At 41.8% G+C, this 18034-nt stretch overlaps 1 protein-coding gene and 1 long non-coding RNA gene across 5 annotated transcripts in view; one reads left to right on the top strand and one right to left on the bottom strand.

The window, feature by feature from the left end:
* Nucleotides 1-1647: 1647 nt before the first annotated feature.
* LOC116093710 lies at nt 1648-7785 on the bottom strand. Of its 3 annotated transcripts, XR_004119807.1 has the most exons (3): nt 7676-7785; nt 4298-5020; nt 1648-2148 (listed from the first exon to the last, which is right to left on the bottom strand). It is a non-coding gene; the product is annotated as an uncharacterized LOC116093710 (long non-coding RNA). The 3 variants fall into 3 exon arrangements; XR_004119804.1 differs by lacking the exon at nt 1648-2148 and having other exon boundaries at nt 3312-5020; XR_004119805.1 differs by lacking the exon at nt 1648-2148 and having other exon boundaries at nt 3312-5020; nt 7557-7720.
* Nucleotides 7786-7921: 136 nt separating this feature from the next.
* The window catches only part of Abcd3 (ATP binding cassette subfamily D member 3), a 57256-nt gene continuing 47143 nt past the window's right edge, over nt 7922-18034 (top strand). The window contains exon 1 of one of the 2 annotated variants that reach the window (XM_031375325.1): nt 7922-8288. In XM_031375325.1, the coding sequence (XP_031231185.1) occupies nt 8179-8288 (110 nt within the window). In that variant the 5' untranslated portion in view covers nt 7922-8178. The remainder of the gene's footprint in view (nt 8289-18034) is intronic. The other variant, XM_031375326.1, reaches the window with a different exon arrangement.

The following is an 18034-nucleotide window of genomic DNA, read 5'->3' as shown; positions in this document are numbered from 1 at the left end:
TGTTTGTCTGTGCACCACCTGTGCATAGTGCCAATAGAAGCCAGAAGAGGGCATCAGAACCCCTGGAATTGGAGTTACAGATGGTGCGGGGAACTGAATCCTGGTCTTCTGAATAAACAGCAAGTGCATTTTAAGCCACCTTTCCAGCATCACATAGACTCTTATGCCTTCGGTTATCATTTGTGTGTGTGTGTTGTCTCCTAAGCAGTTGCTTATTGGGCAATTCCTCTCAACACTTTATAATATATAGGAACACTGAGATTCTAACCTGGGGCAGGGAATTATCCAAGCATTAATGACAATTGCTGCAATCTGTAGGGCTTTCTGGGAGCTGATCACCGCTCAGCCATTATAGACTGAAGCATTTAATCCTAGTGACAACTCTTTGAAGTCGGTAGCATTTTATTGGTGAGGAAGCAAGCACATAGGCATGTTTCCCAATATTATCCAGCCCACAAAAGGAACACGTAGCAAGGTGGAAAACAAAAGAAATCTAGGTCAACGGTTGCTCCTGACAGCATGTTCCTAGTCAGTTCTTTCATGTCCCTAATGAAATAGCAAATTACTGCTGTCTGGTCAAACTTGGCCTCACCTCCTGTGTTTATAGAGCCTGTAAGCTAAGAATGATTTTTGCAGTTCTCCCTCCCTCCTCCCTCCTCCCTTCTCCCTTTTCCTTCCTTCCTTCTCCCTCATTTCTGAGAAAGGGTCTCATATCCCAAGCGGGCTTTGAAATAGCGATGGCCTTGAATTTATTATTGTTGTGTATGTAGCCAAGGCTGGCCTTGAACTCTTGACCCTCCTGCCCCACCTCCTGAGTAGACCGCCACATCCAGCTCTTACTTTTTGCATTTTTCAATCAACTTAAAAACAGCAGCGATTGGAAAACAGTCTTTCATCGTACATGAAAACTGTTATTGAATTCAAGGATTTTTTTGTACTACAGTTTTATCACAACACAGTCTGATCGTGGGCATTATTGCCCGTGCTTGCTTTCACTGTTCACTCCAAGAGCTGAGAAGCTGCAGCAGAGGGTCTCAGACCCAGACAGCCCTGCTTTGTCCCTCTGTAGAAAAAAGAACCTGCAGCCCTTTCCCTGAAGGAATTCACCATCTGAGGGAAACAAAGGCTAAGTAAATATGTGAGTGTGGTACTCATACTTAGTACTCATACTTAGTACTCATGCTAAGTACTCATACTCATACAAGAGCTATAGTTGCTTTGTAGAGGTATCGAGTGGATATCCATCTTGATTTGAGAATAGGGTAAGACAGAAAACAAAGAACTGACTGACTCAAACATGGAAACACAAACAGTATTGAGTTGGGAGAGGAGATTAAGTTTGATGCCATTGGATCAGAATGCAAAGGTTGGCAGAGCCTGGACTACTAAGCTATCATAAGTAAGTAGTTTATGTGGCTGCAGGAAAAGAAGAGGTCAAGGGCCACATTAAATAAGTATTTGTACAGGCTGGGCATGTTGCTCAGTGGCTAAGATGTCTGTTTCTTCTTCTTCTTCTTCTTCTTCTTCTTCTTCTTCTTCTTCTTCTTCTTCTTCTTCTCCTCCTCCTCCTCCTCCTCCTCCTCTTCCTCCTCCTCCTCTTCCTCCTCCACCTTCTCCTTTCCTTCTCCTTCTCTTCCTTTTCCTCCTCCTCCTCCTCCTCCTCCTTCTTCTCCTTCTTCTGCTTGTTTTTGTTTTGAGTTGAAAGTCACACTGTTTTCCTTAGGCTGGCTAGGTTCCTGGGCTCAAGCTATTCTGTTGCCTCATCCCACCGAGTAGGTCAGAGGGTAAGCTTGGCTATTGGCCCCTGCCGTCTACCTAGTGTGAGGCAGAATGGATTTTTCTTTTTCCTTTTCTGTTCTCTACTGTCTGTCAGGCTAGCTGGTTGGTGTGTTTCTGGGTTTCTCCTGTCTCTGTTTCCCATCTTGAAGTAAGAGTGCCCAGATTACAGGCGTGCTACTGTGTGCTGTGTTACACAGGTCTGGGGATTCAAACTCAGGTCCTCACACTTGTACAACAAGCACTTTACTCATTGAGCCATCTTCCCAGCCTTGCATCATCATCATCACCATCATCATCACCATCCTCATCTCCTCTGCCTATTTCTCTTTCCTTCTTCTTTTATGTGTACGAGTCATCTGTCACGTATACCTAGAAGAGGGCATCAGATCTCATGACAAGACAGTTGTGCAATAAAATGATTTCCTCCTAAATCAGAATATAACAGGACCCTGAGAGTGCCTGCTACTATGCCCATCCTCAGATGTTCCATGCCCTCTTGCTAAGTATCTTCTGAGGAGTTCTATCGTCTCTCCCTAATGACAGTAACCACTAATAGGTCTTTAAACGTTTTATGACCTACACAAATTGGATAGTTCAGTATGAGTTCATGTATCAGCACATGACATCATAAGACAATTTATATGTTTCTTATCTCAAAATGTATCACTATATAATGCAGCTATATTGGCAAAACTATGGTTTATAGTTTTAAAAATATATAGAAATGAAAATAACAGAGTCCCTTGAACTTTGTACAAATTTTACTTTAAAAATTTGGCCTCTCCTCCTCTCCCACCCCCACTGAGGTTGGGGTTGTAGCTTAGCACTTGCCTCTGGTTTGATCCTCCAGCACTACATAAACTAAGCATGGTGATGCAAGCCTGTAATTCCAGTACTTAGAAGCAGGAGGATCAGAGAGTCAAGGTCATCTCCAGCTACATAGTAAGTTAAAGGTCAGCCCGGAGTACATGAGACTCTGTTTTCAATTATGCAGTTTTCCATTCTGGTGGGTGGTGGTTGAAATTGTGGGAGCCAGATAGTGGGCCCATTATGTCTTACTGTTGTGTGAATTTCCTGTCTAGGAAAGAGACCTGATCTGGCTCAGTGAAGAATCTGACCACGAGTGGTTCGCTGCAGCAGTTGGGCCCCTCAAAAGAGAACGCTGACATTGAACCAAACAACTAGTCAAGCTGAGTATTTGAGGTTTTGAAGGAGTGTTTGGTTGGATCACACAGAGAGAGGACTGGGCATTGAGTTGCTGGATGGAGCATTAAGACTGATGTCATTATTCTCTGTACCTGACCGAATTCACAAACAAAAAGAGCTAAGCACTCAAGGGCAGGCATGGTGAAGTGAGATTAATGTGAGGATTACAGTAAACATCTGGCACCATAAACTGGTTTCCTGGAAAGCCCCTAGCTTAGGTTAGTTTTTCCCTCTTGCAGATCCATATATAATTTTGATTATCTACCCAACACAGCTTTTATGGCATTTCCCTTTTGACTGTGTCTTTGTTCACATTGCTAATCATGGGAGGGCAGGGTTGTTTTATTTACTTGTAGGTGTGTGACTCAATGGGTGACTCACAAGACAACTTCTTGAAATATCAATCGTACATTTTCTTCTTCCTTTTTCTCCTATTTGGAGAACAGGCTCTGTACATCATCCCCTTCATTGGGGGAGGGCTTCACTGCCTTTGCCAAAACTCGAATTCAAGTTGAAGTTTGAGACGACACAGAGGATCCTACCAGAGTCTGGGAGAGCTTTATCTTGTAGAGGGCACTGAGTTGGGAACAGGGATGTCAGGGTAGAGAGTGTCTCATAATCTGAGACAGAAAGAATAATACATTGTGGGGAGGACACGACTGGAGTGTCTGCTTATTCTCTGGGGTGGAAGGTTTGGAAAGGTAGCCAGGGCTTCTGTCTCAACCCGGCTTCGTGTGGATGTGGAGGATCCTGGAGTTTACCTTGGTGATGAGAACACAGTAAGGATTTGCTCATTTGCATCTCATTATCCTTCATAACAGTATGCATCACTTCCGTGTCATAGACTTTGGGTGAATATTATTATCTTCCTCAGACAGCCAGCCAGGAGATATCAGTCAGTTAAAAAGTTTTCTTCCTACTAATTAACAATATCACCTACCCCCCATACTAATTAAATCCAGTCTTGCTATTTGCTTGGCCCTACCTTGACTCAGTTCTCATTACCTTTTACCTAGATATTTCACACGAGTGTGCAACTGCTCTCTCAGCCTGACATTTCCTCCTTTCAGTCTACTCTTCTTGCTCCTAAGCATGCTCTACCCTAACTCAAAGCTGGTGTACTAGTCTCTCCCCCCCAAACTTATGCATGATGCAGCTAATACTTATCCTTGCATACAGAATAAATCACATCTTGTTAACTTGGTGCTTTATGCCTTCCATAAGTTGATACTTTTCTTAGTGAGGGCTGTGAAGAGACACCATGACCAAGGCAACTCCTATAAAGGACAACATTTAATTAAGGCTGGCTTACGGGTTCAGAGGTTTAATCCACTATCATCGTGGTGGGAAGCATGGCAGGATCCAGGCAGGCATGGCACTGGAGTTGCTGAGAGTTCCACCTCTTGTTCCAAAGGCAAACAGGAGAAGACTGTTTCCCACGTGGCTAGGAGCAGGGTCTCAAAGCCCACCCTTACTCACAGTGATGCACTTCCTCCAACAAGGCCATAATAGTGTCCCTTCCTGGGCCAAACACATTCAAACCTTCACCGTACGAAGCATTTCAACATTCTCTCTCCTTCCACACTCCTCTAACCTCAGCCTTAGCCATCTTCCTCAATCTGCATTGTTTCCCACTATTTCCTCTAAATCTCTTATGTCCCAGTTTTTTTTTTTCTTTTCTTGTTAATAGGGTTGACCTAAATCAATCAGCTGCAAAAAGATCACACTCCAAATTTAGTGTCTTGACACAGTGTCAACATGTACCATTTCCACAGTGCCTGTGAGTCAGGAGTTTAGGAGCATCTCAGTTGAGTTGCATGGTGGGATCACTCATGAGATTGTAGTTTTCTGAAGGTGTCACCACAGAGAAAAGTCTCTTTCTCAAGGGACTGCCAGGCCGGTGTCTGCTTCTCTGCGGCTTTCAGGGCATTCTCCAGGACAGCTGGCTTCCTCTCGTGAAAGCAGTCCAGGAGGTCAAGGCCACAGTCCTAATATCAGGATCTCAGTCAAGAGTCGCATACTCTTTGTACCGGCTCTGAAGAAAAGGAGAGAGACAAAGACAAGGCCATCAGGAGGCAAAGCTCAGGAGAACAATCATGAGAGTTGGCTGCCTCAGTTTTACTTGATTCTTTCTTCTTTCTCCAACTCCATATGTCCCCGATCTCCCCTGTTCTCAGTGGCTCAAATTTCTTTAAATGTCAGCCTGGAGACTGCTTAATACAATCCTACTTTGTCTTTTATTTATCTGGTGAAATGCTAATCTGAACATTGCCTATCGAATGACACAGAGCAGAAGAACAGTTTTCCCTTCTAAAATCCTATGCTTCGTTGCTCCGAGATTGTGCCACTAAGGAGAGTGGATCCCCATCTCGTTTGGAGGACTTGAACAACTGGAGTTTGACTTATAGAGGTGGCCTTGTGCTAGATGGTTTTATGTCAGTTTGACACAAGCTAGAGTCATCTGAGAGGAGGGAATCTCAATTAACAAAACGCCTCCATAAGATCCGTAAGTGGAGGCCTGTAGAGCATTTTCTTAATTAGTGATTGATAGGGGAGGGCCCAGCCCATTGTGGTTGGGGTCATTTCTGGGCTGGTGGTCCTGGGTTCTACAAGAAAGCAGGCTGAGCAAACCAGTAAGCAACACTCCTCCATGGCCTCTGCATCAGCTCCTGCCTCCAGGCTCCTTCTCTGAGCTCCTGTCCTGGTTTCCTTCAATGATGAACTATTGATGTGGAAGCATAAGTCAAACAAACTCTTTCTCCTCCAGTTTGCTTTTTGGTCATGGTGTTTCATCACAGCGATAGAAAGCCAAACTGAGACAGGCCTCAGTGTAGATACCTGGGGTTTACAGACACAATTCTCTGTACTGATTTAAATGTATGTTTCCAGAGAAATAGAACCTGGCGTCTACTTTTCAACTCAGGTTTATTATCGGAAGTGGGTCTGATTTGCTTTGAGCCTCTCAGGCACTACTTCATTTAGATTTTATACTTCTTCTCTAAGTGCAGGCATTTCTGCGTCCTTTCTAGGTGACGAGGGCTACAGTCCTTTTCCTGTGTGCTGTCCCTTTTTGCATCAGCTTGCTAAAGCGAACTTTGTTAGACTAACCCTCAGTGGTTTCTATCAGATGGGCATATCAGCAACTAGAAAACATTGTAGCTTGTACAACCTTCCTCCCTCCCTCCCTCCCTCCCTCCCTCCTTCCCTCCCCTTCCTGCCCCTTAGACCCTTCTATGGTTTTTGAGTAAGGGTATTTTGTACAATATTTTGTTAGTGGATTATTCTTGCCTTTTTTTTCCTGAATGTTTTAAAATCTACTTTCCTTTTTTTTTTTTAAAAAAAAGATTATTTATTTTATTTATATAAATATACTATATCTGTCTTCAGAAACCTGAAGAGAGCATCAGATCCTCTTTACAGATGGTTGTGAGCCACCATGTAGTTTCTGGGGATTGAACTCAGGACCTCTGGAAGAAGCAGTCAGTACTCTTAACTGCTGAGCTCTCTCTCCATCCTGAAATCTATTATCTTATAGATGATATTTTCAATCTGTTTTAGGAACTCTCCTTTCATTATTACAAACTCTTCTCCCCCAAGATTCCAACACCTTAATACCACACTGCAACTCACTAGTGAAACAGTGTCCATCCAACTCCCCCATCTGGTAGCCTACTCCTTTGGCCTTAGGGTGTAGCTTTGAAATCATCCTATTTGTCAAGTGTTAATGAAAAGTTCTAGAAAAATTCTAAATTCTCTTATTGGTATTCTCATAGCACTTAGTTCATTTATCTAAGCTGTCACTTAAACGCATCCATATTTTTCTTCATGTTTTTCTTCTGTACCAGCCTCCGGAGAATAAGGGATTGATTGTTCAAACTTGCATTCTCTGTGCCAGGCATACCTAATTACCTAAGTGATTCCCAGGGTAATGGGAAAAAACACAAACGGCATATGGAGGATTCGGTTCAGGCTCTACTTGTGCATAACGTAGACTTCCAACTGATTGTTGAGCACCTATGCACAGCACACACCAAGGTGTCTGGTCTTTCCCATTCTCCTAACCTGTTTAACCATTCACACAGAGAAAACACCTAGGGCATCACTATTTCATTGGTTATTTTTATGTGTTTTTGTGAGGTTTTTATAAGCTTCCTTTCTGACACTTGCTTCTCTACAGTTTCTTAAACTAAAAACAGCCATTTATTAAGTTATTGTGCATGCACTAGACTAAATGCTAGGGATAACAATTTCTGCATGATAGGGGTGGGCCAGGAGAAGAATGCTGTAATCTGTAAAGCCCGTCTGCTTCTGGGAGCAAGGCCAGCATCAATACAACGCACGATTGTTATTTCTGAATGTCCCTTTGCAAAGAACAGCGTTTCTCAAACTTTCTTTGACCAGACCTAACATAAAGAAATACATTTTTTATCGCTATCCCTGTACATATCTACAAAAAGAATAATTTTTTTTCTTAAAACTCCTTTTTGTCACGCACTCTTGAGCTTTTTTTCCCCCACTACCATTATTCTTATTAAAAAAATGAATAGAGTGGTGGACCCGTCCTCCCATACCGATTTTACAGAACTCCTAGAGACCAAAATCCACGGCGGCTTGAAATAAGATATCTGATCTTCGTCTTTCTTTTCCCGGTCTCCCTTCACTCTTTTAAGTTGCAAAAGGTTGGCCGTACCAGAGCTCTGGATGGGGCCATTTCCCTCCTCCTCCGGCTTCTTTAAGAGGGTGGTACCGACCCATCCAGCGGGTGGCGGAGGGGCAGGGCCCACTGAGACCGTGGCGCAGGCCTGGCCCGCTCTTCCAGTTCTTGTGAAAGCTAGGGTGTGTGCAAGGGGAGCTCGCAAGGCCGAAGCAGGGACTACTCCAGACCCGCGCGGAGGACCAGCACTAGTCGGCCCGCCGCTGTTTCCGGCGAGTCCACGGGGGTCCGCGCGTGCGCAGAGCGTTCCCCGGGGCGGGGGGGCGAACCTTTCGATCGCCCCGCGGCCGCGCGCGCGCCCGAGCAGCTAAAGTCCGCGGTGGGCTCGGCGCGGCGGCGCGCGCCAGGGGGCGTTCCCGCGCGGCCGGCCCCGCCCTCTCTCGGCGCTGAGCTATCCTCCCAGTTTCCCCCGCGGTTCCTGCACTGAGGTTGTCGCCGGCGCGTCCCCTATCCCGCGGCTCGCTAGCCCTGCCGGTGCCATGGCGGCCTTCAGCAAGTACTTGACGGCGCGGAACTCCTCGCTGGCGGGGGCCGCGTTCCTGCTGCTCTGCCTACTCCATAAGCGGCGTCGTGCCCTCGGCCTGCACGGGTGAGGCTCGCGGCCGCGCCGCCTTCCCGGGCCCGAGTGGGGTGCTCCGGGCGCGCGCCTTGCCCTTCTCGCCTGGTCCCGAGCTGCCGCGGGTGCCCGCGGAACCGGGCCAGCGGTTGTCCGAGCCCCGCGGCCCTCGCTCGGCCTGGCGGCTGCCGCCGCGCTCTCCCCCAGACCGCGGGAGGGAGGAGGGCGCGCCGCGTCCCTGCGCCCCCTCACCACCTCCCCCTGTATTGTCAACTTTCTGGGTGCATTTTGGTTTTGCCATCTCATCGCCCCTGAACGCTAAGGTTTGCGTTCGGATTGGGCGGGCGTTTTACTCTCCAGCTCGACTCCAAGTAGTGGTGGTGGATAGTGGTCAGGGGCGTTCCTGGGGTTTTTCTGGGTCCTGTGGGCACCCTCTTTTCCGGAATTGGTCAGTGAATGCCCTGACATCTCGTTTGGAAAGGTTGAAAAGGCTCAGCGGTGTGTGGAGGACAAAGTTTCCTTTATAGGTGAAAGGTGAAAGTGTATTTTAGGTAAAGATCACTTGTTAATGACACTGTACAAGCTTCCTGCCTGGAGAGAAAGTTAAAGTTTACTTTGAACTTTCGGGAGATTAGGAAAGAAGAGAGAATTGAGTTCTGGTAGTGGGATTACAGGCACAGTTTTAATTTCTTGTCGCACATTTCAGCGAGCGATAGAGAAAAGGCTACTTCCTAACTAAGCATTCTTGCTAGTCTTTGGATATTTAATATTCCATCGTAGAATAATGCTTTCATGCATTTTATTTCACCAACCCTCTGGGCAGGTACTATTGTCTCCTGCTTTTGGTTTGCTCGGACTCTTATCATTTGGCCTAAAATACTAGCAGCGAGCTCCAAGTACCCTTTCATGAAGTATTTTCTCTCTTATTTACTTTGACTTACCTATCGTCATTGGCCCTTTTCTTCCTAAATCAGCTTTACAAAATAATGATATGCATGCATCATCTTCACACACTAACTATTCGTCCTTCTTTTTAAGAGTTCTTGGAGAAGGATGATTAATTCTAAATATTTTCCTATTAGATCGTGCCCTTTCTGAACTCTCATTTGGGATTACAAGTTATCAGTTACTTGGAATATGTCGATAGAACATATTAAATGCTTTACATTTAATTACTTGAATTAGTCTTTGTAGGTAAGCGTTTCAGTGCCTTTAGAATAGGCATTTTAGTAGAGGGAACTTGACTGCTAACAGCTCTGACTGATTTAAAAACAGTTCTCTTTATTGGGACACTGTATACATACAGAAAACAATGTGCAGTGTAAATGCCAGGTTTGCAATATTTTTGCAAGTAAAGGACACTTGTTTAATCAGTGCCCAGATAGAGCAGCAGAATATTATCAGCACCCAGAAAGCCCCTTATGTCCCTTTTCTAGTCACAGTCCAAGCCAACAGCTCTACTGGGAAATAATAGCAATGGAGGTGACATAGTATAATACAATTTATCTTCCTAAATAATTGAAGCTGTTCATCTGCCATTCCAGAAATCCTTTTGAGAAACTTTGTTAACTTTCCGGAGATAGAGTCATGCAACAGGTAGTTTACTGAACAAAACAGAGTTGCTGATCTTTCATATTGGGATGAGCAGCGAAGTCTTTGTTTTAGGCATTAAGTATTTTGAGGGGTGAGATGGAGATTAGGAGTAGGTAAATATGAAACACACATTATTGAGATAAGATGATTGAACTTACTTAAATCACTAATATATAACTATATGTTATATAGGCATATATCTAATAATATTAGAACATGAATATATATATATATACATATACATATATGTATGTATGTATTAGATATTGTGTACCTTCATGGTCTTATGCTTTTCTTTCAATCCCTACCTTTGGTTTCACAGTCTGGAGGTTATAAAATTCTGACCTTCTATTTTACTGGCCCTTGGGTGCATTTGGTAACAGAGCTAATTAATTTTAATGTCTGGCGCTTAAGTAAGGGATAAATGGCTGCTTCTCTTTATTTTTGTTCTTCTTGTGAATAGTATGTTTGACTTTGAATATGTATTCTTTTGGAATTGAATAGCTAACAGAACTAGTAAAAGTACTTCAGAAGTTATGTTGTGACATTATTCTAAATACTAGAGTGGATAAAATTCTGTTACCTTAAAATTCTATTAATGTAATTTTTATTACCCTGTTAAATCACACACACACTTTTATTATGGAATATTTTATATATATACAGAGTAAATAGAATTATAATCCCCTATTCACATTACCTATATTGTTTATCCCTACTCCTTTTTATAGGTAAAACTTATATTTATTGAAATGTGCAATTCTTAGTTACACTTGTCAAACAAATCGATACACTTGTATTAAATCCCTGTCTTATAAATGGGGACATTTTCGTCTCCCCAGAAAGTTCCTTTGTATTTCTTTCTAATCATTTTCTACTGTCTGTTGTGTTAACTTTTCCCACTTTACTCTTCCTTAGGCAGTGGACTCTTTTAACTCATGGACAAAAGTTACTAAGAAGGAATTGTTTGTTTAGGATAAGCTATTTCTGCGCTACATGCTGTAGGAGACAGATGTATGTGACATTTAAAAACAAGTAAGCCATCTTAAGGAGTTTATATTCTTGTTAGAGGAAGACTTACACATGAAATGTTAAAAGTGAAGATGGTGCAGTGGAGTGTACACACACTTTAATACTAGCTTACCTGTGTTGGTGGTTTGGCCCTTGCTTGAGTTTTGTAGTTCTTTAGCCATGTGCAGTTAACTTGTAGTTTGTTGAGTGCACTAGGCTGGCTTTCTTTGGGTTCTGATTTCGCTCTGTGCAGGCTTAAACCCCTTCTCCCCACTGTTATTTTTTCCTCGAGACTTATCTCGGGAAAGAGCTTTCTGATAGTTGTTTCTAACTCCAGACTGATTGATCTACCCTTTGCTTTTCTAACACTAAGATTCCCCTTTAGCACTTACTACTTAGTTTTCTTGGCTTCTGCTTACATCAGACTCTGAATTTCTTGGGGCTTTGGGCTGAATTATGCTTATTTTTCCAGTTTACTTTTATTTTTTTTTGCTGTACAGGTATCATACCTACTAGGCCTTGTCCATGCTAGACAAGTAATTTACCACTGAGCTAGCTTACCTGTGTTAGTGGTTTGGTCCTTGAGTGATATTTAAATCCCTCTTTTGGATATGTCCCAGGACAATAAATGTTACCAAGGGGACAAGTGATACAGAGATGTGGAAGAACTTTTTAAAGAGCAGTTGACAGAAGTTGAAGAAGCAAACAGAGGCCTCATCTTCATAGAAGTCATGAGTGTACCCCAGAGTCTGTAATGAGATCTGAAGAGTGGGAAATCAGTAAGGCTAGCTGGAGTACAAGGACAGGGACCAGTCTCTACTGCCACAGAATTTTACTCTGTTAAATAAGTAAGCCAGGAAAGACTGAAGACCAAAGAAAGCAGTTTCCCTTGCCATCAGTGCCTGAGAAAAAAAGTTCAGATTTCTCATCCGAGGTTTCAGAGCTTTCCTCCATCTGGTCTCATCTTACCTGGCTAGTCTTACTGTGGTCTTGCTTGCCAGTTGGTACTCTGTGTTCCAAATAGGCCAGTTTCTACACTGTTCTCTGAGCAGGCTATCCTCAGTCCTGGCTTCAGAGCTTTATCCATGTGATCAGCCTTATCTGTAATTTCTCTGTCTCCTTTGTTCTCCAGTTCTTTAACATTCTTAAAGGGCTAGGGAAGGGTCACCCTGACATGAAGTATTTAGCTGCTCTTGATGATCTAAGCGATGATCACAATGATCACGATGCTTTTAACTGTGCATCCTAGTGCCTTGCTTGCTTCACAGGGTGTGATTACTGGGTGTGATTAGCTGGGCATGTCAAGTACACCTTCGCCTTTTGTCCCTTTAAAGCCTTAGTCTGTAAATGGTGGGACACAGTTTCCTCCCCAGGTTTTTCTGCAGTTTCAGGCAGCACATTTCTCTCACTTACATCTTGACTTCTGCTTTATTTTAGGTCCCACTCACTTCTTGTCTTTTGAGCCTGTCTCATATCTGTGTTGCTTTTTCTTCATTTAAGCATGATCCCCAAAATAGCTATTATAGAAAAGTTCTGTTAGAAAATTAGTAGAATAAGTCGCAAGGGTTGTATCTCAGCTTAGTAAATATCTTAAAGTTCATTTACTTAGGACCTTTCTTAGATATTCCCACTACTGGAAGCTTCTTTGCCATCTCCCTACCAGGAGTCTCAGGGGCCTGTTACCAGGCTCTGCTTTAGCATTTTCATGCCCTCCTATCTACCAGTTACTTCTTGCACCCCCTTGCCACTAACCCTTGGTAACTTTCCTGCAAACTAAATTGTCCTTTTCTTAGATCTGTAGGGCCGGCTTCACCTTTCTTTTACAAGTTCACTGAGGCTTTTTTCCCCCGGAGACAGGGTTTCTCTGTATAGCTCTAGCTGTCCTGGAACTCACTCTGTAGACCAGGCTGGCCTCGAACTCAGAAATCCGCCTGCCTCTGCCTCCCAAGTGCTGGGATTAAAGGTGTGTGCCACAAGGCCGGCTTCACTGAGGGTTTTGTGTACATATAAGCCATGTGAAGGACTGGGTCTGAATGTCACCCTTAGAATGAACTGTTGAATAGAGCTGAATGGCTGGCCTTGCTTGGGTTTCTAGAATGAAAGGAGGTGCGTACAGGAAGCATACATTAAAAAGCATTCAAGGGTGTGTCAGCAGCAGTAGCTGCTGCATCCTGAGCCCAGTTGAGGTAGATCAGGTGAGGGTTGTGAGAAGTGTTGTCTGTGGTGTAAGTGGTCCAGTTAGTTACAGTTCTCAGGTTTTGGTACCTCAGCCTCTGTGGGCAGCCCCTCTGTTTCAGTGTACGTGAGTGTGCTGTTCCCTGCCTGGAATGCTGTTTCCATGGCTATCACATCTTACTTCCTCTCATCTTCCAGTCATTGATTAGTTAGATCACAGTTAGACCTATTGCCATAACATCCTTTGTGAGTGTCCCTTCCTGGCTGTACTTTTCTCCTTAGCACTTAACTATTACCAAGTGTGCTGTTCATTGTATAAGATATATAAATATCTTGTTTTCTGTGCTGCTGGGATGTAATTAAGCTCCACAAAGGAAATTTTTGTCTGTTTTGTTCATTGGTATAGCCCTAGTGTGTAGAATTGGGTTTGGCAAGTTGTACTTAGAAAAATCACTGTTCAGTGATTGTACCAGTGAGACGGTACAATCTAAGGGCATGGTTACTGTTAATTTAAACAGGAGGTACAATCTTAGGGCATGGTTACTGTTAATTTAAACAGCAGCTTTCTTGTTATAACTCTAACCCTAACTTTAACTCTCATTCTAACCCTAACTCTAACCCTAACCTCTTGGGAACTAGACCTCATATGCCTTCTATTTGTAAGTTCAGAAACAATATAAAGGATAACATTAATGTATGATTTTTAAAAACCAACTTTTGACAGTTAAAGGATAGAAGTTAATATTAAAGATAAATTAACTAAAAATTACTGATATGACCATAATATAATAAACATGGCTTTATTTTTGCTTACTTTGTATTTATATACCCTTTACAGTTATAACTGCATGTTTTGCTGTTTTCATTTAAGGCATAAATCCTGTTTTTCTTTATAACCTTTATGACTATAGTTATGGCTTTATCATGCTTTATTTTAAACCTTTCTTGTTATGTGTTTTCACTGTGGAAGACTTGTTTTTCCTTGTAGAAATGGAATCCAGAGCCTTGCTTGTGCTAACAGGGGTTCTACAACTGATCCATGCCTAGGAATTTTTATGGATAGTACTGTATATTTTTGTTTCTTTGGACTAAATTGTGGAAATAGGATTAATAATGTGGACATTCTAAATTATACAAATTGATGTGACTTTTTGAAATGAGTCATGCAAAATGATAATTCTGTGAATGTTAGTATAGTTTGCCATTATTGAGGGATTTTTTTTTCTTTTAGAGGTACAAAACAATATTGAAAAGTTAGTTTACATGTGTTTTATAGATTAGCAAGAATGAGGTTTTGTTTATTTTCATTCAGCAGCAGCATTTTGATCATGAGTAGCTTGGCATACTGATTTCTTAGGTCATGGTTATTGTTAATTTAAACAGCAGCTTTCTTGTTTAACCCTAATCCTAACCCTAACCTCTTGGGTCTTCGAGGTTGGGAAAGGGTTCAGAGGTTTAGTTAACCATGTCTTAGATCTATGACTTCTCATCAGCTTCTATACCTTCTCTGAGCCTCAGAAGAATAGGGATAATAGTATTTCTTTACGCCACCAGTTATGAAGATTGAATAAGAAAACATCTTAATCCAGTTCTCAACTCAGAAGCTATCATCATAGCCGGGCGGTGGTGGCGCACGCCTTTAATCCCAGCACTTGGGAGGCAGAGGCAGGCGGATTTCTGAGTTCGAGGCCAGCCTGGTCTACAGAGTGAGTTCCAGGACAGCCAGGGCAACACAGAGAAACCCTGTCTCGAAAAACCAAAAAAAAAAAAAAAGAAGCTATCATCATCCCTACCAAATGAAAACTAAAAAGACAACAAAATATCCCTTTGTTAGCTTCCCAGAAATTATTGAGGCTTCTTAAAAATGCTTCTCAAATGTTTCAATGAAAATGTCCTTAAATAGTTTTTAAGTTGGTAAATCCATTTACTTTTAGGGCATTACACTGGTTTTAGAGACATAGTTTTAGATCTTATATGTTTCCAGTTGGCATCTCCTAAATAGGATACTCTGTATTTCTCTACCTGATAAAGAGGTGATCTAAACTCATAGTATTCAAAATGTGGTCTCTGAGCAAAATAGAACTATGACCTACTTTGTAGACTATATGCTTTTGTTAAAATAGCATGATGTTGCACTCATTTTTATGACAACCAAATAGTTTCCACTGACTTCCCTTTTCAAATTGTTTCTTTGTTGTCATTGCTGTTTTTGAACCTTGAGTATTGGTTGGGTGATACACATCCTCTTTGGTGTATCACATCATCTAAAACTTTTGATCTTCAGTTAGTATTTTTTCTGTCTATTTTCCTCATAAATTAAGAAAATCAGATTAGAGTAAGTATAGGTAAGGCATAACCTTTTTGTTAATAGATACCCTTTGAGAATTGTTTTGGGTCTTACCTGTAACTTACCAGCACCTTCTGGTGACAGACCTTCTCTTTCCTTGTTTTCCTTCTCTTTCTTACTGAGTGAGTAGAGTCTTCTTTGGGAATAATTCTGGTAGAACTGGAGGGAAGGGTCTTTCTGTGTGGGTTTTGGAGCTGTCAGCATGAGGCTACAGAGCCAAAGCTTTCTTTCACATTACAGAAGCAGAGAGACCCTACTCTAGTCTAACGGTTAGTGCATAGAGTCACCACCATCCTTCAGAGACTCTGACAGGTAAACTCATTTAATCCTGACATTTACTATGTTCTCAGGCCATTCTATACCTTTAGAGAAATGCGTTGTAATACTTTCTCAGGATCCACTCGTCTAGGGCCTGACAATATTCTCAACTAATAATCTTTCAGAGTAGAATACACACTGTAGTCATGTGGAAGAAAAAAATTACATTTTTTTGAGTTACATATAGCAATTAAATTCAAATTTATTCAAAATGTTATTTCTGTATTCCTTTTGAAAGTTTTAAGGAATGTTAGAGGTTGTTTAAAATGGAATTTGTCCTGTGTGCCAGGGCATTGGGCCCTTGGTTAAGAAAAAATCAAGACATTCTTACAGGAGTCACTTTGATTGTAAGCATCTGTGTCAATAGGTAAGCATAAAGACACAAAATACAGACTGTTGGCTGTGTTCTTCAGTGGAAACTGTAACATACATTATGGTATTTGGTTAGGAACAACTATGAATGTTTTGTTTTGATTTTGTTTTGCTAACTTTTTGAGACGGGATCTCATGTAGCCCAGGTTGGCTTTGAACTCTAGGTAGCTGAGGATGACCTCAAACTTCTGAGCCTCTTGTCTCTATCTCCTAAATTTTGGGATTGCTGGCATATGTTACTATGATTTTGTATTTTTTTTATAAATTAACATTTCTTATCCTTTTGCTAGGATAGCAAACTTGAGTGAATGCAATTGAATAAATATAAGTGGCAGATCAAGCTCATCAGAGCATCGTCAGTAGCATGATGCCCATAGATAGTCATAGCAGCCTCAGCACTGTACTGGTGGCACAAGGCAGACATTAAAGTGGACTGTATGATTTACAGTAAACTCCACGTGTAAGTTATCTTGATGACATACTCATTTTATTTTTAAGCTATGCATAATTGTTTTTTTTCCAGACCACAATTTAATATACTTAACTTATTAATTTATTCACGTTTTGAGACAAGCTTGTACAGAACCCAGGCTGGCTTTGAACTCAGCAGTGATGTTAAGGATGAGCCTTCTGCCTCCCCATCTCTCAGGTGTTGAGATTGCAGGCATGCCCTGCCAGCCCTGACGTAGTAGTTGATGTCTGTTGGCATTAACAGATGATGCACTATGTGGAATGGAGCAGATTCTTGGGTATGTGTAGCTACTGTGATGTGCTTATGTGCCATCCATTGTGTGCTCTCAGTTTAAAATGTTTATGAGACTTAAGCCCGTAAAATAAGCAACATTGTGTCTCTAAAGAAGGGAGGGATTGTTTTAATGTAGTAAATAGCACTAGACTAGACCCAAGGAAGAGTTTAAAAATTATCCTTTTAATGCTTCATTATTTCAAATATTAACCAGTTTTGAATACTAAAAGTTTTAGTACACCTTGAATTTGAATACTAAACACAAAGAAGGACAAAGCACCTATCATTTATCTGTTATGTTACATTTCATTGACCCTAGAACTATTTTTTTTCACATTCTAGCAAAAATACTGTGTATCAGTGCTTATATGGAGGACTCTAAATTCAGTGTTACTACTGTTCTTCAGTATATCATAAGCTTAGGAAAACAAGAACTTAAATAGAATCATATATTTTCCTCATTGCAGACCCAGGGTGGGAGGAAGCAGGCTGCTCTGAGAGCAGTAGTGGATGTACATCAGCTTCTCACAGGATGCTGAGACTCTCCTCGTCCTGAGAACTGAGAGCTAAGGGCCTACTGTGAACCTCAGCATCTGAGAAGATAGTGACTTAGGAAAACACTGACACTAATCCTGGCCCTCATGCACTAGCATACCACTGTACCCACACACTAACACCATGTAAATGTATCACACATGTACACATGCAAAAAGAAAGAAGACCTTTGAAAAAGAGCCATGCAATATAACATTTCAATACCACTTTTCTAGTTCAGCCTCAAGCACTCCTTCTAATATTATATTTAGAATACCCACTTTCCGCTTGGAGAAAGTGGGATCAGTATGGGGTAAAATATAAAACTTATCCAGTGCATTCAGTTGAATGTTGTTTCTTTTTTTTTTTTTTTAATTTTTTTTTTATTTATATGTAAATACACTGTAGCTGCTGCCTTCAGACATGCCAGAAGAGGGCATCAGATCCCATTACTGATGGTTATGAGCCACCATGTGGTTGCTGGGATTTGAACTCAGGACCTCTGGAAGAGCAGTCAGTGCTCTTAACCTCTGAGCCATCTCTCCAGCCCAAATGTTGTTTCTTAATAGGCTAGGCAGTGAGTTTAACACTTTGAATGAATATTATTTCTCTCTTCCTTTCTTCCTTTCTTTCTTTCTTCCTTCCTTCCTTCCTTTCTTTCTTTCTTTCTTTTTTTTTTTTTTT

Source organism: Mastomys coucha, unplaced genomic scaffold (genome assembly GCF_008632895.1).
Source record: "Mastomys coucha isolate ucsf_1 unplaced genomic scaffold, UCSF_Mcou_1 pScaffold16, whole genome shotgun sequence".
NCBI lineage: Eukaryota > Metazoa > Chordata > Mammalia > Rodentia > Muridae > Mastomys > Mastomys coucha.
This window is presented reverse-complemented; position numbering and strand designations above follow the sequence as displayed.